At 37.6% G+C, this 23,902-nt stretch overlaps 3 protein-coding genes across 4 annotated transcripts in view; 1 reads left to right on the top strand and 2 right to left on the bottom strand.

Annotated features, from left to right (window-relative positions):
• LOC142351501 (centrosomal protein of 41 kDa-like) overlaps positions 1-12,573 on the bottom strand; it is a 56,829-nt gene extending 44,256 nt beyond the window's left edge. For both annotated transcript variants that reach the window (XM_075403554.1, XM_075403555.1), the window contains exons 1-4: positions 12,454-12,573; positions 12,242-12,353; positions 12,116-12,177; positions 11,960-12,053 (exon numbers count right to left, since the gene is read on the bottom strand). In XM_075403554.1, coding sequence (XP_075259669.1) covers positions 11,960-12,053; positions 12,116-12,177; positions 12,242-12,353; positions 12,454-12,504 — 319 coding nt within the window. In that variant the 5' untranslated portion in view covers positions 12,505-12,573. The remainder of the gene's footprint in view (positions 1-11,959; positions 12,054-12,115; positions 12,178-12,241; positions 12,354-12,453) is intronic.
• The window catches only part of LOC142351907 (coronin-6-like), a 560,192-nt gene that overhangs the window by 229,192 nt on the left and 307,098 nt on the right, over positions 1-23,902 (bottom strand). The gene's annotated exons all lie outside the window — the stretch shown is intronic.
• Positions 1-23,902, top strand: part of LOC142351502 (actin-related protein 2/3 complex subunit 3-like) — a 167,866-nt gene that overhangs the window by 31,740 nt on the left and 112,224 nt on the right. The gene's annotated exons all lie outside the window — the stretch shown is intronic.

Here is a 23,902-nt window from a genome sequence, read left to right as displayed (position 1 = left end):
TGCACAAACTGAGATCCAGGAGTCCACATCATTTTTCAATCCTGGCCAGTAAAATCGCTGACGTACCCGATCAAGAGTTTTCTTATTGCCTAAATGTCCTGAAGCAGGTGAATCATGCAACTGAAGAAGAACTTTTTGAACCTGGTTAAGTGGAACGCAACACTGATGGAAAAGTGTAGATCCATCCAGTTGTTGAAATAGCCGGTACAAAACACCATCAATAATTTTCAATGTCTCGAATTGCTGCCAGTAACACTGCAAAGCAGATGGTCTACCAAACATTAAGGATCGAGGTGGTTTCTCACCTGTTCGACACCATGATTTGACTACAGACAGAGTTTTATCCTGATCTTGCGTTTCTGAAAAGTGCGGAGACGAAGAAACAGATGTGACAGAAGTAGCAGATAAATTCAAAGGTGGTAATCTGGAAAGAGCATCAGCATTTGCAATAGTTTTTCCAGGCCGATGGACAATTTCAAAATTGAACATACTTAATTTTTCTAGCCAACGCGCTACTATTGCATCAGGCTCTTTGAACGAATAGAGCCAAACGAGGGCGCGATGGTCAGTAATTATCTGAAATTTTTGCCCAAGAAGAAATTCTTTGAAGTATGATGTGAAGAACACCACAGCAAAGAGTTCACGTTTCGTAGCCGAGTAGTTTCTTTGACCTTTTTGCAGCACTTTGCTAGCATATGCAATAACCTTTTCACCATTTTTCTGTTTTTGAGATAGCACTGCGCCAATTCCAGTAAGCGATGCGTCAGTACAAAGAACGAATTGATCCTTTTCATTTGGAAAACCTAAGATTGGAGCGGATACTAGCGCTGTTTTCAATTTCTCGAAAGCTTTTTGGCAGTCTGCTGTCCAATGGAACGTTGTTGTTTTATTCATCAATTGGTACAGAGGGTTCGCAATCAAACCAAAATTGAGAACAAACTTTCTATAGAAGCCAACAAGGCCCATGAACGATCTTAACTGACGAATAGTTTGTGGAACTGGGTATTTCTCCACAGCTGCTATTTTAGCAGGATCAGTGTGTATCCCGTCAGCAGAGACTACATGACCCAGAAATACTAACTTCGTTTGGAATAAGGAACATTTGGCAGGTGAAATTTTCAAATTTGCTTCCCGTATGCGTTGGAACACAAGTTGAAGACGATGTATGTGTTCCTCGAAAGAACGACCAAAGACTATAATATCATCAAGATAAACCAGGACAATTTCATATGTCAACCCTGATAAAACAATTTCCATTAGTCTTTGAAATGCTCCAGGGGCATTGCAAAGACCCATTGGCATCCGTTTCCACTGATACAGTCCAAACGGCGTAATGAAAGAAGTAAGGTGTCGATCTTCTTCATCAATCTCCATTTGATGAAATCCACTGCAAAGGTCGAGGCTAGAGAAGAAAATGCTTCCCTCGAGATTATTTAGAATATCTGATATGCGCGGAAGAGGCCACGATGTTTTGACTGTTTGGGCATTTAGTTTCCGATAGTCAATAACAAGACGATATGACCCGTCACGTTTCGGAACTAACACGGTTGGAGCTGCCCACTCGGAATGAGTAGGAGATATGAGATCTTTTTCTTGGAGTTTGGTTATCTTATCCTTGAGATCTTTTCTTTTAGAAGGATTCATTGATCTGTATGGCACTCGGCTAGGCTGGGCGTCATCTTTCAACTGAATACGCAGTTTATGCAAATTACATGAGCCTAGATCCCATTTGTCGGTAGCAAACACGTCTGCAAACTGCTTGAGTAGACTAAAAGCGTCCTTTTGTTGTTTTTTAGTGAGAGTGCTGAACTTTGATTTAAACAACTGCATCAAAGTTTCAGCTGAATTGATGTCAACAGCATTGAAACCAACAGTTTGAAGGACAGTCTCGTTGTAGGGTAAGATTTGCGCAATAGTTTGCGAAGGATATAAAGTTACGGAATTACAAGTAGGGTTAAGTACTCTTAGCCAAAATTCATTTTGAGAAACTGTTACAAGAGACGAGGCCACTAAAAGGGAGTTTAAACTGGTGAAACCTACGTGGGGCTCAACCAAACCCACAGTCGCGTCAGACGAAGTACGCGAACTGCTTGAAGAAAACTTATGCGCATGATGTGACTTTAGATTACATTTTACGAGTGCTTCACTTCGAGGTGGAATAAGGAAACGCGAAGTTACAGAACAAAGCGAAGTCTCAGTTGTCGGAGAATTATCCTCAAACCACTGAGACAACGGACTGATACATTCCAGTACTGCGTCACCTACATCTAATAAACCCCGAGAGAAGTCTACTGCACATTTTTGTTTGTGTAGGAGATCAAAACCGACCACACAAGGAACACTGAGGTGGGCACAAATGTAAAATTTGAAAGAAAACATGGGACCATTTTTAAACCAACGACATGGAAGCAAGCACATACCCTTAAATTGAAGCATAGAGCCATTTATGGCGGATGCTTGGATATCAGATGCTTCCAATGTAAGCGAAGGGCTAAAGTTGCTGAACTTGCCAAAAACATCGGCACGAATTACACTAATTGAAGCACCTGAATCAATCAGGGCAGGCAGTATATTATCGGCGATTATTATTTTGGAAAGAAGCGACTGTATGCCAAAAATACGCTTGTTTTGTGCCATGGGTTATTAAAAATGGAGAACAAACTCTTTCAAGGTGGACTATGGCGATAGAAGAAGCTATCGGTTAGAGTATGGTTTTGACTCTGGGCAATTACGTCGCTGATGTTGAGAAGAACCACAGTTCCAACAATTTTTGCAATTATTTTTAGTATGACCTTTACGATTACAACCATAACAAATAGTTGGTCCGGTGAACCTGACTTTTCTTTCATTACTGATTGAACGACTGTGTGAATTGTCAAGAAACGTTTTTCGCGGAGAGGAAGATTGACGACGTTCTCCGTGTTGCGATGGGCTACGAGAGAAAGTAGGTGACTTGCGTTTGTTAAACGGAGACAATCTGTAAGGAGAGTTGCTCCTGCGACCCGATTTTTTGTTCATCGGACGAGAACGTGGTTGGTAACTAACTTGTCCGGCCATGAGTTTATCAACTTTACGCGAAAGTGCTTCAATGGAACTCACAGAAGTAGATGAAGGCGCAGTCTCATTTGCATTTGCTTCAAGACGGTAAATTGCGTCGAAGTGGAGTGCTGATTCTAAGGCCGCGTTAATGTCAGCCGGCTTGTTCTTTCTTAACTCTACCCTTACATGAATATTGTGAAGGCCATCAATGAAAGATTGAAGCACAATATGGTCTCTGATTGCCTGCGTGTCTTGGGGATAAGCCTTATTAGCTAGAAGTTTGAGCTCAGCTAAAAATTCACTTACTTTTTCGGACTCGCCTTGAATACGTTTTGCAAGGGATGACCGAAAAAATTCAGGAGGTTCCTGATATTGGCGCAAAAATTGCTTTTTAAGCTCTGAATAATCATTTTTTGTTGCGTCATCTAATGACTGATAAAATTCGATAGCACTGCCTCGTAAGCGCAAGGGAAAAATAGTATGACGCTTATCAATGTAAACCTGTTGACCAGCGCTGTCGTGTTGCGGAGTTCCATCACTATTGAATGCTTTTTTTAGCCAATTTTGTAACGAACTCAAGAGTTCGAATTGTGTTATATAGGCCTGAATATCACTTGTTCCGTTAAAAGGCTCCGGTAGAAGAAGTTTAGCTTCCAGAGCTGCGTCAGCCATTTGTTATTAATTACATGGAAATAAAAAATGCTGCACAAAGTTCCAACCTTGCGATTGGACCGGCAAGTCAGATATCGGTTGTTCAAAATTGTGGGGACCAGAAAAAGCTGGCCTCTAAGAGATAACAGAAAAGAACGCAGAGACTTTTTTTAACTTAGGATTTCAGGTCTCTCGTCTTAAGTTATGTATCGTTGAGGTTGCCGTAGCAGCCGCCGAAACCTCCCTTGCTAAGCCCCTTAGTCTTACTACGTGGGACCTACAAACACTGGGAATGTAGAAGCTGCGGAAGCAAGGAGCGTCTATTTTCCGATAAATCGGATAACGCTTGAGAAGCCTCTGAAATCAGTACCTATTTGTCAAAGCGTTCTAAAGTTAAAGGCAATTATTGCTCATCTAAGAAAAAGAACAACCGTTATCTGTCAAGCAGATCACAAAAACGACCGAATATTTGAGTTATTTTTCTCTTTTTTTTTTTTTTTGAAAAGAAGGTAAAGAAAAAGCAGATGTTCCTGAAAATTGCAGGATAGCTTATTTTGGAAAAAAAATCCCGAACCTGTCAACAATATAACAACCCGGTAGGTATTAAAAAAAAACGAACGTTTGAATTGCGAATGCGGGATTCGAGATTGGGTTGTTTTAGTTTTTTTTGTTGAAATTAACAACTTCAATTTAATTGATCTTACCTTGTTTTCTGTGCTCTATCTTTTTCTTTGGAAAATCGACAAAGTAAGTTTTCAGAATATTGAATTAAACTGAATAGGTTATTTATAAAAGCTTGTTGAGAAAAAGCTCAACTAACTGGATTGTAAGCAGAAAAGTATCAAGTGTCGTTTGGGCGAAGGAACATGGCCAACGGAACAAATTCTCAATTAGCTCTTGAAACACGCAAAAGCTAAATAAATTGCGTGCCAAATTGTGTTATCAATAATAAATACACTATGGTCCAGTGGCACGAAAGTAAAACAAAGCTTGAGCGGAAAGGCGCTATAAGATTAATAGATTAATAGCTGGAACATTATACTGCCTAAGGAATAATAATGGGGTAGGGCTGTTACACTGCAATCAAACATTGCATACCATTTTTCGTACAGGACAGACGAAAGCAAAATCAAATTAGCAGAAGTATTTTCTAAAATGCGGGTGATTATTGGGAATTCTTGAAGACTTCCGATTAAAAAAAAAACCGTCAGCTCTGACAGCCCAACGAATGAAAATTCCAGGACCAGGAGCTTAGTTATTGTCAAAGAAATGGATGGCCTCGTACATTTGTTTCAGCGTGATTGCTCCCAAAAAATACCTGTTTTACACCAATAGCAAAAAATGATCATTCACTTCTGCTCCATTGCACATCCCTTAATTAACGATGAGGCTGTTTGCAAAACTAGTTGTGCGCTTCCAACTAACTAAAGTCTTTTGCACCTTAAACAATCTATGCGTTTGCTCATATTGACTTTTTTCCAATGATTGAAGTCTTTTTGAATTTTAGGTTTCAAGTGTTTTGCTAACCAAGACTTCTCTGCATATTCTCAAAGATACACATTTTCAACTGTACATATTTCTCCATAAATGCACAAAAAAAATTGACAGATGTTGCACGACAAAAAAATTGACAAGTCTCAAATCTTGAACTGAGAAGTCTAGACAAAACTTGGTACATCCAAATTCTTTCTATTCCGTGTTACAAAAGTGGGCGGGCTATACCTTTTAGTGGAATTGTCGGGGAAGAAGTTGGACCGTTTATTTCATTTCTACTGGACAAATGATGATCTATTAAAAATTAGTTATTCGTATTACGAGTTCCTCTCTTCAGAAAAATAAAGATCTCAATTACATGAAAGCTGCTTCTTCTTGTTTAAAAAACAGATTATAATCAACGAACAACAATACCACGTCACTGAAAATGAAAGCATATTTTAGTTGTTAATTTGACAATGAAAATTGATCCTTCGTTCTTAGTTGGACAATATGATGCATAAATCAGAACTGGTTTTCTTTAATGTCGTATTAATTCAACCGATAAGGCGCGAAAAAAACTCGCATTATGTAAAGTAATATCTCTTATTTTTGACGCCATTGTTTTAGAAATGCGCATAGCAACGCCTATCCGACGATTGAATCCTTTGACGTGATTGCACCTCCGAAAAGGTTTGACGCTAATAAAATCTTCAGGGTAATCTCCGTTTTATTTTGAGTATTTTATTCAGAACTAGTATTAAGTTTTCTCGAATTTGTTATTCAGACTTTATTCGTTCACGAGATAGGTTTAGTGTACCAAAGGTTTAGTCCCTTGATTCTAATGAAAACTCTGATTCTTGCACGCATTAAACATCCAGGTCCCGGATTAAAGGAAATTCTTGCTTGCATAAAAACCAGGGCCAGGATTTGTGCATGCTCTTTTGTTACAATTAAAAAAATTTGTAGATTGTGTGACAACGCAAAAGTATAATTAATGTCTCCTCGGGACAAAAGCAAAAAAGCAGTAGTAGTTAGCACGTAAACTTTCATGATTGTTATTTCCACCAACAGAATTAAAAACGGTTGCAGCCAAATAATTGATTACAAACGCTCAAGGTTCAATGTCCATTTGCGCCAAACTGTTGTGTCTTTCATAATAGCATCACGTTTGACGTTTTTTGGGAACTAAACTTAGATTGATATGAATATCATTTAACAGATATGACGTCGATATGTCGCATAGTTAAACCTCAGCATTTCTCCATTTAAAAGTCTAATTTATTTCTGGAGCATTATTGCCTAGAGGTTTGCTGAGTTGTTCAATTTGAACATTATTTGACTCACACAGGTCTCAAATAAACGCAGGTTTCAATTTTATTGCTTTTCTCACAGCTTCTCATAATGACCTGCTGCAACAACTAATATTCCATTATCGATGCTGTTAAGAAATGCATGAATGATTAAAAAAAATTGAAATTTGCGCCTGACGAGTACTGCTCAATTGGTTGCCTCAAATCAAAGATTCTGAAAGAGGCATATGATTTAACCCCAGTATATGCTGTTCAAAATTACTAGGTGATTCAATTTCTCTAAGAGCTGGAAAAGCCTAGGTTCTTTTGGATCAAAAACTGCCTAAATTATGAGTATTTTGTCCAATTAGACATTCAAACAAAGAATTTCGTTGCTTGAATAATCTGATTCTGATCAATCATTAATTGCCCCTCCCTTTCTTTTTCGATTATTTGCTTTCATTTTTGCGATTTCAAATTTCTGTGCCTCAATTCTTTTTTCCAAATCTATAGCAGTTGTCAGTTTTGACAGCTCGCTGCTGTTGTTTTTCTTGTATATGCCACACAGAGCTGCAATTCTCGGGTAATTTTGACAGGATACCGGCTCTTATTGCCGTTCTTAACTGGTACCCTAGTTGATTTTTTATCATAAAAATTGATATATTAGTAGTAGTGTGACTGCCTATCCACAACCAGCTTGTGGTGCGACGACCTTTTTGCATCTAAGCTACGATGACTGAAATGCAGTCCCCAGGTTAGAGTGCCAGGGAGGGCATCGTCAACATCGAAGGAAAGGCTCGAGGAAGGCGGATTATTCTGTGGTGTGGTCGTGTCGGACTGATGGTATCAAGTCCAGACAGTTGGCTATCTCTTCTGGTCTTTCCCACGGATCACTACCGGATCTATCCCTTTAAGGTCCCTGGTGTTCTTACTGCAGTTGAAAATGCGATTTACGTCATGTGCTGCTACTTCACATTTGGGAGAGAGGTCATCAACATTTTATCAGATCCTACTCAAATATGAGTTTATCAGGGGGCAGTATCCAGTTCTCCTGCTATCATTGGTGGAGGTATATCCAGTTGTTTGCTGTCTTAGTTCAACTGAGTATGGACCATGTGTTGGTGGACACTTTTGAGCGTATTTTTGTATTCTTTTCATTTTAATTGTTCGTGTTATATCACGCGGTCCCTACAAGTATCAATTAGTGTTGTATTAATGGGACGAAAACTAGTTGATGAGGTTGTTTTATGATCAGCACGATGGCTCTGATGACTGCCAGCTAGTAATTGCTCTGATAACATTTCTGTGTGAGCTTTAACAGGCAGAAATTCACACTCATTGTATAGGTCACTGATGTCACATTTTAACACAGCAGTAATTGTGTGAAGAGAATTGTTTTGTTGTGTTTTCAGGTGGTTTTTGTCTTTTGTGCAGCCCGTCACTACCAGCAATTTTTTAGTATGTTATTTCGCTTTTGTTATTTCTCTTTGGTGCTCCTTACATGTTCTCCAAAACTGAGCATACTAACAAAGGTGACACCAAGTACTTGACTATACTTGGACATTACTTGTATTGGTGAACTGTTTATAGTGAGGTGTGGTTCAAAATTGGCCTCCTTGCTCCAGCTTGTGAACGCAGTTGCACTTGATTTCTCAGCTGAGAGCATAATTTTTCTTTACTCTAGCCAGTCGTCAAAAATATTTAGATGGGGAGATAAGATGTCACGTAATTATTCAACCTGTGGGTGAGATGTACTTGAAGTTTTCAGCATGCTTATGTAAATGTTTAAGAGAAATGGCGATAATACACCACCTTGAGGGACACCCTGTTTGACTTTCCTCAACTTCGATTTTTATTGTTATATACTACGTAAAACCTGCCCTGTAAGTATGAAGCGACCAATCTTAGTGCTATTCGGCAGTGGTGCCTCGAGTATGTCTCTTAGTAGTAGGTTGTGATCAACAGTGTCGACAAGGGCTGTGAGGTCTAAAGCTACCAGTAGAGAACGGATGCAGGTCTTCTTTTGATTAAGGCCTTGTTGTATATCGTTTGTGACAAGGTTGAGTGCTCAGGTCTAAAGCCATGCTGATGTTCTTTTAGTGGATAATCTTTAAAGTCACTTAGCAGGAGTTCTCTGTTAGCTTTGCAATGGCGGCCACAAGTGCAATTGTTCCGAAGCTTTTAGAGTCGACTATGGGTTTACCCGTCTTGTGTAGGGACCATGTTTTCCCGGATTGAGACCATGGTGAGTAGTTATCATAGCGTAAAAGTATATGGCTCTGCTTGCAGGTAGTTTAGCGTTACTTGACAAAAGTCCTTTTACTGTGCTCCAGAGTTTAGAGCATTTACCTCTGTAAGTGTCTGTATAAACTTCGTCCTTTTTTGCGCTTTTGACTTTGAACAGGTTTGATTATTTCATGGTTTAATTGCATTACTTTGGGGGGTCCCTGGATGTTTTCATTGAATTTCATCTGTTTTCAGAAATCTTTACGACTTCGCTGGGAAAATTTGCAACCACTTTTTAATTCTTCTTTGTGGGATATGCCTGGCAGCCGCTGCATTGGTGGCTTTCCCTAAGGTCTTTTCCGTATGGCAGATATTACTTAGCCGTTGTTTTTTCTTCATTTTTAGTTCAATGTCGTATTACCCAGTCAGCTTTGCGGAAGTTGATGAAAGTTCTTTGTGGTACTGCGTTTTATGAGGTCGCAGGTGATGGATAGAACTATTGGTAAATGATCCGCGCCTAATGTGTACACCGTGTGCCGGTCGATGTTCAATGCAATGCTTGAGGTGGTGAGACTGATGTCCGGGGAGATTTTACAAGTATCAGTTACTCTTGTGCTGGCCTTCTCGTTGAGTAGTACATGATAAGAGATATTTATTTCACTTGCAATATTGTTTTCTCTTGTGTTTTCAGGTAGTTTGAGTGCCACAGAGGGCTATGGGCATTGAAACTGCCAAAAAAGATGCAGACATCAAACTCAAGTAAATTACTGATTGATCTCTTGTATCCTGCATCACAGCTAGAAGAAGGTGGTATGTAGTCGTTCAGTAGTTTGATGTTATAACCACCTCCGATGAGTTCTCTGGCATGGACTTCTAGGTGTTTGTCAGAAGTCTTAAGTTTAAATTCTTGATACAGAATTGTGTCAATAATGAGAAAAGCTACCCCTCCACCTTTACTCTTTCTTTGGGCCCAATTTCTTGGATTGTGAAGGATGACAGTTCTTGTCACGCTGGCTTTCGAGGGCAAAATTTTCATTGAGGTTGGTCTCCTGGATGTCAGCTATTTGGATGTTATTTTTCTGCATCCAGTTTATAATGTCTAGTTTTTGTTTGAGACCATTACAATTCAGTTGAAGAATGTTGAGGTGTGTGTTGTCTTGAGTGGGGGAAACTTTGCCTTGTATTTGTTTATTATCTTGCATCAGGAGCAGCTATTACAGTCGAACTTGTTCCATTGTTCCATGTGGACTGTAAGTTGGTGCAATTCGGGTGTATCGATCCTCCATGGCCGCAAAACCCGTTTCTCGGCGTCAAAATGACAGCTCGCTGCCCATTCTAGTCTTTGTTTGTTGAGACATCTTCTATCAAAACGTTGGTGCACTATATCTTTTACACCGCAATTTGCATTCACCAACTGTTTTACTCTTTGGTTTATACATGAACTCAAGTCGTAGACCTGCCTTTCGTTTACTACAGAACAATAAGAGTAACAGAATACGTAATTTCTTCTTTAAAAAAAACTTAACTAAGAAACGACCATCCCCAAAACTGGGTAAGTATTGGGTGGTCCGGTGCCGTCCCAGCACTCAGTCAACATAAAGCATTTTGTATTTTTCAAATCTATCAATAAAAAGAAAATATTACACACAAACATAAGCTGAGAAAGACAGACAACTCTTAAAACAAACAACTAGTGGCAAAAGTAGAGGAGTCAAACTAAAGCATCACTTCTTCGACAGCAGTTGCCATTGAAGCATCAACAGTATTTCCTAAAGTTATTGTATTTTCAAGACACAATAATCTTAGGAGAGGCAAAAACTCATACTTCTCAAAATACTAATTTCCTAAAATTTCCTCTATTAGTAGTAGTAGTAGTAGTAGTAGTAAAGGCTTTAGGATTTAAACATAAATAAATCCAAGGGTTTGTTAGACCCACATGAGTTCAGTCCAAAGGTAGTTTTAGTTTAGTCTAGTTTTTTCCAGTTATTGCAGTGGTCACATTTGCAAACAATTCGCCAAGTGCATTTGTCCCTCTTGTCATATTTTCTCAGAAAGTAGTCCCAGTAGATTTTGGAGATGGTGTCTTTATTGAGATATTTTCCGTAGCTGGTGTACACTCTGATAATAATATTGTATAATAATTTTGTACGATGGAAGAAGTTTTCATCGGTTTTGTAGAGTCGATTCGTTCCGATCGTCAGTTCTCCTCTTGTATGCTGTCGAGTTTTATCTTCGGTGACTCTAGGTAGATCAACAACAACGTCGTATTCGTTTCTATCCAATGATATCAGAAGCAGGAGATTGTGCATTTCGACATATAAGCTGAGAGGCAGCAGCTTTAGCTGTAGAAGTCGATCTTTGTATTCAAAACTTGCATTCAGTATCCACTTGGTAGCAATTTCCTGCACCCTTTCAAACTTCGCAAGATTCGACTTGTTCGGCTGCCATGCTTGAGAGCAGTAGGTCAGGACTGGCACAACGTAACCAACGTAAGAATTTAGCTTACTGTTTCGCGTGCTGTTTGTAGACAGGTTTCGTTTCAGTTGGAACAGTGCACTTAATCCCTTCTTCGTTCTCGTGGTACAGTTATCGTTCCACGTGAGATTTGAGGTGATCCATAGTCCTAGGTCGCGCTGAAGATTCGTCGGTTCAATTTCAAGGTTGTCTATTGCTGCTGTCAAAGTGCCTTTTATGTTGAGGAGCTTGCATTTAGAGGTGTTCAGTTGCATTTTGTTCTCGGAGCACCAATTCTGTATAGTCATGGCACCAATCGTGAGTTGGCTCTGAGTCAGTGCAATTATCTTGAAATCATCGGCATATCCAAAACTTTCACAATTTGACACTGAAGCTGGTAGATCATTTATGAACAGCAGAAAGAGCAGTGGTCCGAGAATGGAGCCTTGTGGAACTCCACTGCTGACACTTACTGGAGTGGATGTTTCCGCATTTATTTTAACATATTGCTCCCTGTCGCTCAAGTAGGAGCTTATGAGTTGCAACAACTTTCCGCCAATGTCAAAGGACTGCGCCTCAAACCGAGCATTTCTGAGCATTCAAATTTATTCGCCATAACTTAGAAATTATTTAGTTGACCGACTATCCTTTAACAGAGGGAATAACATTTTAAATTAACCTTTTCCGAAATCCAAAAATTCAACATATACGCTCTGCGCTGCACTGAAAAATGATAACCGTTCGGTTTATAAAGTCCAGCCTCGCATCTATAATCCATTATCTTTGATTACATCAAATAAGTCATTCGAGTTGGTTAAAATTACTTGGGGTTAAATTTGATGGAGTTTCTGACTGCTCTTCCAATATATCTTCAAAGAATTGTCCCTGCGATTGTTTGTACCGTTCCACTTGTATTATCTAAAAGTTCAAACATCTACAAAGTTGAAGAGTCAATAGCTTTCAGTTCGGAAATTACATACCAATTGAGCAAACGTAGTCACTTTCATTCGCTTAAAAATTTCGTTCTTCTGGAAGCGATAATCTGAAAAAAATTAAAAATTTAAAACGGGAATGATGTTGGCTTGATGTTTATGTTCATAACTCACTGCTTCTAATTTCTTCTAGCTTTTCCAAATATTTGCTCAAACTTGCACCCGTGTTTATATTTGATTTCACATGAGCATATCTCGGATTGACTGGTACTCTTTTCTTGGCCATCTAAACAAAGCAGACCAAATTAAAAATGAACTCTATCCTCTTGTATCCAACCATACCAATATTAAAATTATAGCAGGGTATACTTGCCAAAATAGTATACCTTTTCAAGCTTGCCATCAACTTTTTTCGCTTTCGTGGAATACGATGACATATCGAAAGCAAACTCAGCACACTATATTGCACAATCTATCTGAATAACAATATCAAACATAACCGCTTAGCATATCCGACGAATTGCTCTTAAACCGGCCTTCGATTGACTTCCGTAAAATGCAGCTGTGTCTTAGGGGCGTTAGCATTAAGTGTGTGTGTGTTTGGGGGGGGGGGGGGGGTCAAGCGTTATCGGTATCAAACTGATGCAAAAAATGAGCGAAATTGTATGACAAAAACATAAGTAAGGCGCAGTACGCAAAAATGCGGGATTTTGTTGGGAAATCCTTTGAATGTGAAAACTCACCAACTGACAACCAAACCAGAAAACGAAAACTATTTGAAAGAAATATAGGTGAGAATTTGCAGAAAAAGGACGACCTCAATAATTTGCTGCAACTATGAAACAATTTGCATAATTTGGAAGTCTCAATGGAAAAAATGGGTGCACAATATGTACTAGCCTTCATCGAAATGGCAATCTAAGTTGATGAACAAAAAGACTTGTAAATGGTACCAGAAGCCAACAGACACTGGAACAATTCTAAACTTCCGTAGCTGCGCTTCCCTCCATCGTAAAAGAAATACTGTCGAGGGTACTATCCACAGGCTTTTTCGATCAACAAGCAACTCCCATTATTTCGACAAAGCCCTAAAATTCAATGAAAACATATGCCGAAAAAATCGATATCCGAAGAATTGGTCGTCAGGCAATGTTAATCAGACAATGGTAAAGTTTTAGGTAACTCTTAAGAGACCGCAAAAACAGAAGCGGATTGCAATTCAAACGATAAGCTAACGCAGAGGGACATACCCACACCTTTCCTACAGCAGAGGCCCACACCTTTCCTGCAGTTTTTGCCTCTTCAGTACAGAGGCAAAAAACTGGCCAGACAAAGAAATTTAAATCCTTTTACAGCGGACCGCAGGTAATACGTGAAATAATAAACGATCTGAACTTTGTTATTGAGTATGTGAAAACAAAAAAAAAGGTCCACTACGATCGACTCAAACGTTTTAACAGTAGAAGTGCTACCACTGATTAAAAAAAGAACCTAAGAAGGGAAAGATTGAATAACACAAAACGACCTCACGGAGGACAATGATTTTGTGGAAATTGAAGTGGTGACCCCAAAATTGAATGACACAGAAAGAAGATAAGTTCAACCTGAAGGAAATATTAGTCAAATTAATCCTAATACTGAAACTCACAATGAGACAGTCAAAGACGAATCGTTTCAAACACCTATGGGTGGGAGTACAAGAGAATCAATAAATACTAACACCAAAAATAAGAGCAGAAGCAAAAAGATATCTGCGCCCAAAGTAGCCACACAGAAGAAACGGGATAGTCTGGTGTCAACATCCCAAAGGAGTGAAGGAGAAGAATTTCAAAATAGGAGCACGGCTTCTACTTCGCAAAATGTCGCCGATATCAGACAAGAAGTGCGTCGGGAATAACAAGACCACGGAAATTGAAAGACTATTTTTTATTCAAGGATAACGATGCAGACGAAAAATTTGATAACGATGTATTTTTTAAAAGGTGATACGACAAAATGCAGTGGGAGTGGAACCCACATTGGATCGTGCAGCTGAGCTGGAAAATTCTTCAGTTGGTTAGCATATTAGGTTTTTCACAATCCTTGGAGATTGTGGGGTATGATTTTGAGAACATTCTACAGACGCAGAAATTTGCAATGACGGAACCGACAAAATGTGAAACGTCACATATAAATGAGGAGCAGGTAAACGAAGGAGGACTGATCTACACCAAAAGCAGCATGAGTAAACTAAAATACTGCATGTACAGGGTTGCATATACGGCAACTGTGCTGAAAAAAAGTAGTTGGTATGACGACGCAACTTACTTAAACGAAAAATCACAAATGATTCCGACGTTTTACCCAATAAAAGAGTCAGTCTGTCAAAATCAATGGCAGGGACACAAAGCTCGGTTATCGGGTCTTGGTGATTTTGAATTCAATGCTCCCAAAGAAGTCCTCAACCTGATGAATGTTGACCGAACCGACGCTGAATTTGTTCAGAAGATATCAAAAACTTTCAAGAAAGGCGGAGATGAGAAAAGAGTGAATTATGTCTGCCCCGTGGATTGGATCAATCCAAAAGGTGAAACACAGAAAAGTAAAATCATGATTAATGCTGAAATTTTCATGGGGACTTTGTTCATTGAAACTAGGGAAGCAAATGAAGGAACATGGTTATATTTTAAAGACCCTTTGAAACAGGAGCAGACCTTGTTATATCAAGGAGACACAGTTGAAATAGATTCAGTACAATATCTGTTCGACCAAGACAAAAAACCAAACATCTTAACGATCGTTAAATTTTCAGACTCGATAACAGCAAAAATAGTCCGAGCTGGAAACAAAAAGTACTTAACGAGCAAATTAGACAAAAAAGGAAATTTAGTTGTCCGGCTGAAAAACAAGACAAAACATATAGACAATTTTCTGCTTCTTGAAACAAACCACAGAAATTTGTTTTACACAACGGAAAAGTTGATGGCCACGGAACAAAATTTTTCAACAACAGATATATCTGAGACAGATCTCAGGGACATAAAACTCGACCAACTTACTTTTTGTGTGGGATTTTCGAGGCATGTTTGAAAACCTGAAACAAATAGAGTTATTAAATTGTCACATAGAAAAACTGCACAGAGCTATGATTCTAACGACATCAATTAACGGAAATTCACACCAAATTTTCTTAAGTCAACAAAACGCTCTGGGTAAACGCGCAGAAAGAGCGGGAGGAATACTTTATGTCCATAGGTGCGCTAAAGTAATCGTTCATGTTGTCGAAAATCAGTTTTGTACGGAGGAAGTACCAGTTAGGGTGTTTTCTGACAATACTTCAGAAGTAATTATATACATGGACCCCATTTCTAGGGTATTATATAGAAATTTCACACTGATTAATTGCAACGCCATGTACCCGAACGCTCTTGAATTGCAGAACGGGTCATGGATAACATATGGGCGAAGGAGACAATAATTGGAAAAACCAATGATATGCCTAATTATAGAGTTAACGTCAATTGGTCAACTTCGGCGCCAATGGAAGGGTTTTTCAATGACAAGGACCTGTAACTCAGCAAAAGGACCCAAAGATTCAGGTATTCGAGAAAGATGATAACAGGAAGAGAAGTTTTCCTGGGACAGGGAGGTTTATATGAGCATGAGACTCTAGAGTATATTAACACTGACTTAAAGTACAAAAATCAGTGGCATGATTTGCTGATTTTTGAATACTTGGGTAATGAAGTGAAACGAATCTGGCCTGTGGCCAGGGAAATAACCATCAGTTTGATGACTATTTTTATTGGATCTAAAATCATATTTTGTTTGGTACGCGTGTTTCTTTCAATCGATATGCTACGCAGTGGCACCAATCCTGTAATCGCACTGCAACCCATTAACCCAATGGGGGAACTAGGTTATTGTCATCATCTAAAACAACGTACAAAGGAACAAAATTGACAAGAAAAAGGACAGTTGAACGGTGTGATGGTGTAACAAACATCGTAGTTTCAATCTTCGTTTTACTCTTTAGATACAGATGAACGGTGTGATGGCGAAAAAAACATCGTAGTTATAAAAGCAAAAAAGGCAAAATCTGTACCAGATATGGCAGAAATTGAGATTGATACATTAGACTAATTTACGTGTATAATATGTAGGGATGGCAGAACGAAAAATTGGTGATTATTGCTACTATCTACCCGAGTTGTTCAAGGTCAGGTTGATAGTCAGGCACCAAGTGTATCGGAATGTTGGAGTAACCTCAAACAAAAAGTACGTGGTGCCACTGACGCAGTTGCAATCACCCAATATAGTGGATAGAGCCGCAATTAGCGTTGTGGAGCTAAGTGAGATGCAACACAGAATCAAGGAACAACAAAAGAAGATTGACAACAGCGAAATGCTGGGAACAGCCGGGCATCGGCTCAAAGAGGAGCTCCGGCAGTTAAAACTTGAAAGTCAAAGATTAGGTGATCAATTGCTGGAGACCAAACGGCAACTTGAAAACGCTGGGAATCAGCGGGAGTCCTGCAGGAGGCAAGTGGAAACATTGAAGAAAGAGTTGGAGGAGGTTACAAATGTAGCCGAAACAAAAACAAGGGAATGTATCGCTGAGGTGGACGAGCGGGAGTGCTTAGCTCGGGAGTTGGAGAATGCCGAGATAGACAATAGAAAGCTAAGGGGTAGAGTAAAAACAGAGCAAACCTCAAAGAAGATCATACAGAGGAGGCTGGAGGCGATCAACGCGCAGAGCCCGTTCAGTTGACCTCCAGACTTTTATGAACTTCTATTCCTGCCACTGGGGGCCACAACCAGTACTATCCAGAAACATTTCAAAACGTTGGCAATGCTGTCATCCGGACAAGGGTGGTCGTGAGGACATGTTCAAAATCATTTTTCAAGCAAAGAAAATTATGGAAGACGAGGAGGCCCGTAATATTTATGACAAGTACGGGATTGAAAAAGCACAAGAATATATGAACTCGAAAATGGACATTTGAAACTCTTGCAGTGTGAGTGAGTGGAACACTCACATTTTCTAAAAGGGAGGCAGTATAGTGAACCATAATGTTTAACATGCGCAAAAATTACATACTAAACTCATAATTCGAAATTTTCACAAACAAATAGGAGAACAAACAGAGAAGGTTACTAATTGTAAACCGGATTTTAACAATATGAAGAAAGCATCATAAATAATGATGGGAATCATCATGGAATATCATCTTGACGGGACACGTCAAAAAATGTTTTTTCATGACCGGATTCGTCAAGCAGGTAAACCTGTTATCTGTTTGTTTAACTAACAGGGACCCGTGCGGTAGAAAATAACTATGAGAAAATTCCAAAGAGATTAACGAAAATGGGTAAAACTAACCTAAGATTAATTAAACATTGATAGGACTGAAACCAAAGAACATATTCAAAACTAAACCTTACACAATCGAGCTGCCTCTCTTTAATTGCTTTACATCTCTCATCTTCACAAAAGTTCTACTATTTACAAGCAATAGATCTAACTTTTTTTAAACTGATTGTACATTTACATCTGCTCAATTAAATTCAAGTCTGAAACTTGGAAAATTTTCCTCAGTAACTCTGAGGTTTAAAGTGCTTAAGAATAACATCCAACCCAAACCGTAACCGTAGACAGTGCACGGATATTACAAGCATTAGACCTAAGGAAAAGCTGCAAAATATAACTCATCTTACAGTGATCCACATAACACCTAAACTAAAAACCTTTCTACCACCAAAGTCTAATTCTGCGCATCTAAAATTGCATGTGGCATCCGAAATCACTTGCAGCTTTATAAACACGCGGATGACAGATCATCAAAAAAGGCGTCACCAGTAAGTCAGCAAAAAAACGAATGTTGTGGCACTCGCAAGCGTTTGATTGGCGTAAAATATATTACTGATATGAGCCACAAAAACACCTGACTCTTGATGCGTTGCATATGGCAAAGAGGAAGCCACTGCTGAACACGCGCGATGAGTACGGAGTTGACATTGAATTACTACAAAACAGTTGTCATGTTGATCAATTTCAAAATTTCATTTTGGCCAATCAAAACATTGAAATGTTCCAAAACGATACCAAAGCGATAAAAAATCACTAAGAATTTCAAAAATATAATTTGACTGATCTTGAACAAAAAATTAAAAAGAAAGGGAAACTGAAATTTCAGAAAATTTTCGTTTTTACCGACAAATAATATAACGAGAGCTTCTTATCTAATGTTTTGCGTTCCATTGGTGCATTCAATGCTGTGCTTTGGATGAAAAACGGGAGCAACTTATCTTCATTAATAATTATGTTTTTCTGTAGCAGTTCGAATTGAGGACGAAAACGCAAATTTTGATGGTTTTTCAACTGATACAAACATCATAGTCTTTATTTCAATTCTTTTTTGCCTATTGGAGTTCTTGTGATAGTGTCCTAGAGCAATCTGAACTTGTGCAGGACAGACTTGAGACCAGTATGAAATAAAAACAATATCAAATACAAAACCATTCCATTTCCGACAGAAAATTTCCTAGTAAGTGATAAAAAAATTCTTAGAATGGTCTTAATTTTCTGCTTTCTTAGAAGTATGGACTGCGAAATGTCGTCAAGTTCATCAATTCATTTTATGCAATGTTTAGGGATTGAAGTCATTTGTAATTGAATTTTTTCAATCATCTCGTCTCTTGTTTCCGTCATTGTTGATATATTAGGCAATTGGGACAAATTGGCTGCTTTTTCAAAGAGATGTTATATTAGGTCTCGCCAACCTAATGTCAGTTTTTATTTCGGGTTCATGATGACAGGAGAAACTATCAGCTCGGATTTCTAGAAAATCAGTTGAAGGTTTTGGTCCAAAGATCAGTTTAATTAAAAAAGCTAACACCCTGGGACTTTGGTTTTATTCAATTTGTCCACTTTTGTGAGATTTGTTAGAAATATGACGAAATTATTGGAAGCAATTGTAATTAATCTTTTTTTTCCAAACTTCTCTTTTTGCATGGTAATTATACTATTAAGACACTAAAATTATTCAGAGCAGTAAAACGGTTACTGAAAAACCGTAAGCCCAAGCAACTGTCGTAAGCCGTTTCAAATAAAAATCCATTAATGCATATCAAGAAACCATTTGATCTAACACAGTTGACTGTTTCAGCTTAAGACAGTAATGCTATCCGAGTTAGTTTTTTCTGTAAAAGCAATTTAATTTGATCTTTGATTATGTTTGAGTGATTAACCGTCATTTCCAATATGTTTTTGATTTGATGTTCCACGGCTAAAATGCCGTGCTGTTGGACCTGGGGCGAATTGTTCGGCATATATAAATTTTAGTCTTGCAGGATCGTTATTAATTATTGTAAAGGTATTTGTTTCATAATATGTCAAATTATGGTTTGTCGGATTTGCCAACCTAACACAGAAAAACTTTTCATTTCTGTGAAGTGCTGCTGTGTTTAGAATGTCACGCAAAACAAAACGTGGTAAATCTGACCTTGGCAAAACTTTTCTCACCAATGTCAGTGCAGAAAAAGATAAATTCAAGATGTATACAGGTACTTGCACAATTATTTTTACCTTATTACTGAGGTCAAGTAATGAATTAAAATGTAAAGTCCCTGTATCTCTGGCTTCCTAAATTCTTTCATTTGTTAATCAAGGGTGAGAAATTTGTCATGAAGGCTTATCGTTATTTCAATTCACTGTTTGTAGCTTGCTTCTGCTTGATCCAGAGAAAAACCAATATCCCACTAATTACTGCTCAAACCAACGCACAAGCCAACTATTGAATCAGGAGATCGTGCAATTCAGGCGCCAGTTGTTGCTGCTGTCAATGCCAATGGCAAAAAACTTAAATCCTGTAATGTTTCGCATATGGGTTGAGTTTGTATTTTCAATTTCGTTCATTCAAATTGATTCAGCCTACTCAGCTTTTCTTTCAACCAAATCTTTTTTAGCCGCTATAATTTGACCACTCACGTGTTTTGATAGTAAACCAAAACTAACTCTAGATTCGTTCGCATTGAGATTCGTAAAAATGCTTTCAATTTTATATTGGCGCCATAACCAATTCAACGCGGAGATAATAAATTAGTTATCTTCTTGTTGAATTTTCATTGAGTTGGGGAAATGACCAAGAAGATTAATGTTAACAAAATTTTCTGGCATTAAAACTTTTTCTTGATACACAAAACCAATTTGGTTGTTTGTTGACGTTTCCATAATTTTCAGGAATTTTATACATCAAATTGGTTGTTTCATAGGAAACATTTTTGATGATTTTATTCAATAAACAGGGTGAGACTCTGTTGCAATACCAGCTGGTGATCAGACTTTTTGAGTCAATGAAAACTTGCAATTTTAATTGTTATTCCAAGGGCGGTTTTTTTGGAAAAAATTCTTCAAGCTTTTAATTAGTAATTTCAATTAAATACAGTTTTGGCCGGACTGTTTTTATGTTAGATAGTTTGAAGTTTAAAAAAGTGACTTAAATGTAAAAAGGGCTCAGAGATTTTCGTAGAGCTCAGATGTTTACGATAGGTTTTAGTCTCTTCTCTTCATCAATTTAAGTTTAAATTTTCTGCAATCATCAATTAAGGGTAAGTAGGTTTTTTAGTGTTGATAAAACGTTCCCCACTGTTCTAATTGTTGGTTGAGTTGGTATCTGGTAGTCATGAAATTTTGGTTCAGAGGACACAAAAGCGTTATCATGCCAAAACAAAATATTAAATAAATCGAAGGTGACACCATTGTTTTAAGAAGTCCACACCAATTGGTAATCCTTGTGAACTTAAGTCTGAAGGTCATTGAAACTAACTTGAAGTGCAACTTGTGTATTAACCTTTTTGATTTGCAAACTAAGTAATTACTTCGAGTTAAAACATTTTCAATCCGGTAAGGTCGCAGTTTGAATTGCAAATTATCAATTTCTTTTGTGTTCAACGGAGAAATTGAGATGAAATGTAAAACTATAAAGTAATTATGAAACTTCAGTGGTGCTGCTGTTGCTTTTCTATCATACTAGTTTAACCATTTATCTAAAAAAAATACAAGAGATTACATGGTGTGTGTGAAAAAAGCATTACTTTTTTGTATTCAAGATCAGCAATAAAGTCAAAATTACACTGCTAATATTAAATGGATTTGTAGGTATTGGATTTTCAAGAATTCTAATGTAAATGATCAGGGTGGTTGGATAACGAATGGTTGTCTGGTAGCTTGTATTATGCTGAAGATAAATACATTACGTCAATCGTCTTATAGTTGAAATCTGCAAATACGAAAAAAAAAGTGTTTTCGTTTTATTTCTAATATCTCAAATTTCATCCCTACTTCATTCAGAAAATATCTTGTCTCAAATTTTGACATTTCAGTTTGCGTTTTAAGGTTTGCATTAAAGATATAGAACACTGGCTGAAAATTATTTCTCAATTATTGTGGATAGAATGATGTCAATGGCCCCCAAGAATTTGACATAAAGGTGTTCAGGAACATCTTGTACCTTTATTTACCCGCCTCCAGGAACAATGAAAGAATTTAAGATAGGCGTTGAAATGTTGGTTTTTTTTTCAACGCAATTTTTTGGAAAAAACTTGCCGTGAAATGCGGTGGAAAGATATAATTTCAAAGCTACAGTGAGCTGTTCACGTTCGAAAAATTCACCATATTTCACCGCCTATAACAAATTACCGGCCTTACAAGGGATCGAAACTCTCAACTCCTGAATGTCAGCCTTCGCTTTTTCCGCCACGCCACGCCACCTCTGACTAACTGAAACAAAATTTGTTTCGAATTTAAATCAATTTCACCCCTTTTGTGTAATGCAGCTGCGTTGAATTTTTGTAAGATTGTCAATTCTTAGCGGTGAAGTTCATATTTTAGCAGTGAAATGAGATTTGATTTATGTTCAACGCTTACTCTAGCTGACACATTACAAAGTTTCAACGCAGTTATTACCGCATTGACCGAACTTTTGTGGGTTGAAATTAATTGCAATACCGTCAGATGCCCAGTTTGCTTGTGTTGATGAAAGCCTACAATTTCAATTGTTATTCTACAGGCTGCTTTTCTTGGAATAAAATTTTTGTGGAAGTTCGGAGTTCTTTTTTCAATGCTAACGGGTGGATAGTACATTGTCTCTTATTTATGTAAGTTCAGGATACGTTAAGCTAGTTTAAGGAAGATAATTTCTTCGAACGTAAATACTGTTTCTTATTAGTTTCAGTTTGGGCTTATAATTGTCGAGATTGTGGTTATATAATCGAAAATTGAACTTTTGCAGTTTTTTTTAAAAAACTGATTTAATAATAAAATAATAAGGTGCAGTGGTTGTTCAGTTTTCATCAGAAGGTATTGCGTACAGCAATTGATGATAGGTTTCAATTTCTTGGCTTCATCACATATAAAATCAATTTTCTACAATCATCAATCAAGTGTAACTGTGTTTTCAGTTCTGGCAATGAGTTCCTCTATGTTCTCTGTTCGTATGTGTTTGTTGGACTGATATTTGGTTGTTATGGAAAATTTGTGTCAGAAGACACAATTGGGTTATTTTGCCATGACACAAATCATATATATCTTGGGTGACACAATTGTTTACGAGTTTACACAAATTCATAACCCTTGTGAGTTTATAATTGAAGATGATGGTGTCTCTTTTTGGCTGTGTCTGGCTCTGTTTCTCTGCCCAACTCTTGAGCAGAAGTTGCAAATGTTTTCAATAATAACAAACGTTTCTTTTTTTCGAAGATTTTTTTTCATTATCCAGTTGCAATTTCGAAGGACAATTTGTATAGTGTTGAAAATTCTTTTCTTAGTGAATTTAAAAATGTTTACATATTCGTTGAAAATTTAACTTCTGTTTAAAAAATTCTGTACCTTAAAGCGTACCCACTAATCGTAAAACAAGCATAAACTCGTTTTCTGAATTTTTTGGTAGTCATTTAAAAAAAATTTTAACCGTGGTTTATCTCTCAAAAACTTATTTTGAGATTCCATTGAAATTAAACGTTTCGTTCTATGATGCTATTATTAAATTATTGCGTGGTATGTGGAAAGTCAGGTTGAACCAGTTGATAAAACCATGCTGATGAAACCATTGAAATTCCTTTACTACAGTTAGGGAAAAATTGTTTTTAATTGCAAAGCGCGGTTGGCACTCTGTTTTAATTCAAAACAACTCTTTCTTTACAAATCTTTTTTCTATCTCAAAATTAATCCAAGTGCAGAGCCCTTTACGTTTCGCCTTTCTACGTTATTATTGGACCTCTTTTAGCCATAAGTTTTGATGGATTTGATAGCACTGACATGACACGTAGCTATGAGGCCTTCCGAAAAAAATATTTCAAAAATTCAGTCAAAATTCAACAGGTAGGTGGAAGTGCTGAGTCAAGTTGTTTTATGGATACAGAGATAATTTGTAAAGCTTGTACAACAGAGCACTTGATTTCAATCGCTTTGAATAAAACGAAGGTTGTTGTTTTTTCCTGAAATAAAATCGGTCGCAAATCTACATCCTGTACAATATGGAAACGGATTTTTAACTTACCTTCTGCAAGAGAGAGAGAGAGAGAGAGAGAGAGAGAGCGAGAGAGAGAGAGAGAGAGAGAGAGAGAGAGAGAGAGAGTAAAAGAGAGAGAGAGAGAGAGAGAGAGAGAAACAATGCCAAAAGAAATCAAGAGGAAGTTAAAAAATTAGACAGAAATTGGTTAAAACGTAATTATAAAATTTTGGAAAGATTTTCTATTCATAACGTCAATAACAGAGCTTCTATTCGATGGTAGTAAGGTACTGTAAAAGAGTTTTTAAAACTACGATTTAAATCAGCCGTCTTAGTTAATTTGGCA

This window comes from Convolutriloba macropyga, chromosome 13, assembly GCF_964194025.1.
Source record: "Convolutriloba macropyga chromosome 13, txConMacr16.3, whole genome shotgun sequence".
In the NCBI taxonomy this organism is placed as follows: Eukaryota; Metazoa; Xenacoelomorpha; order Acoela; family Convolutidae; genus Convolutriloba; species Convolutriloba macropyga.
Note: the sequence above shows the minus strand (reverse complement) of the source record. Positions and strands in the feature narration are given on the sequence as shown.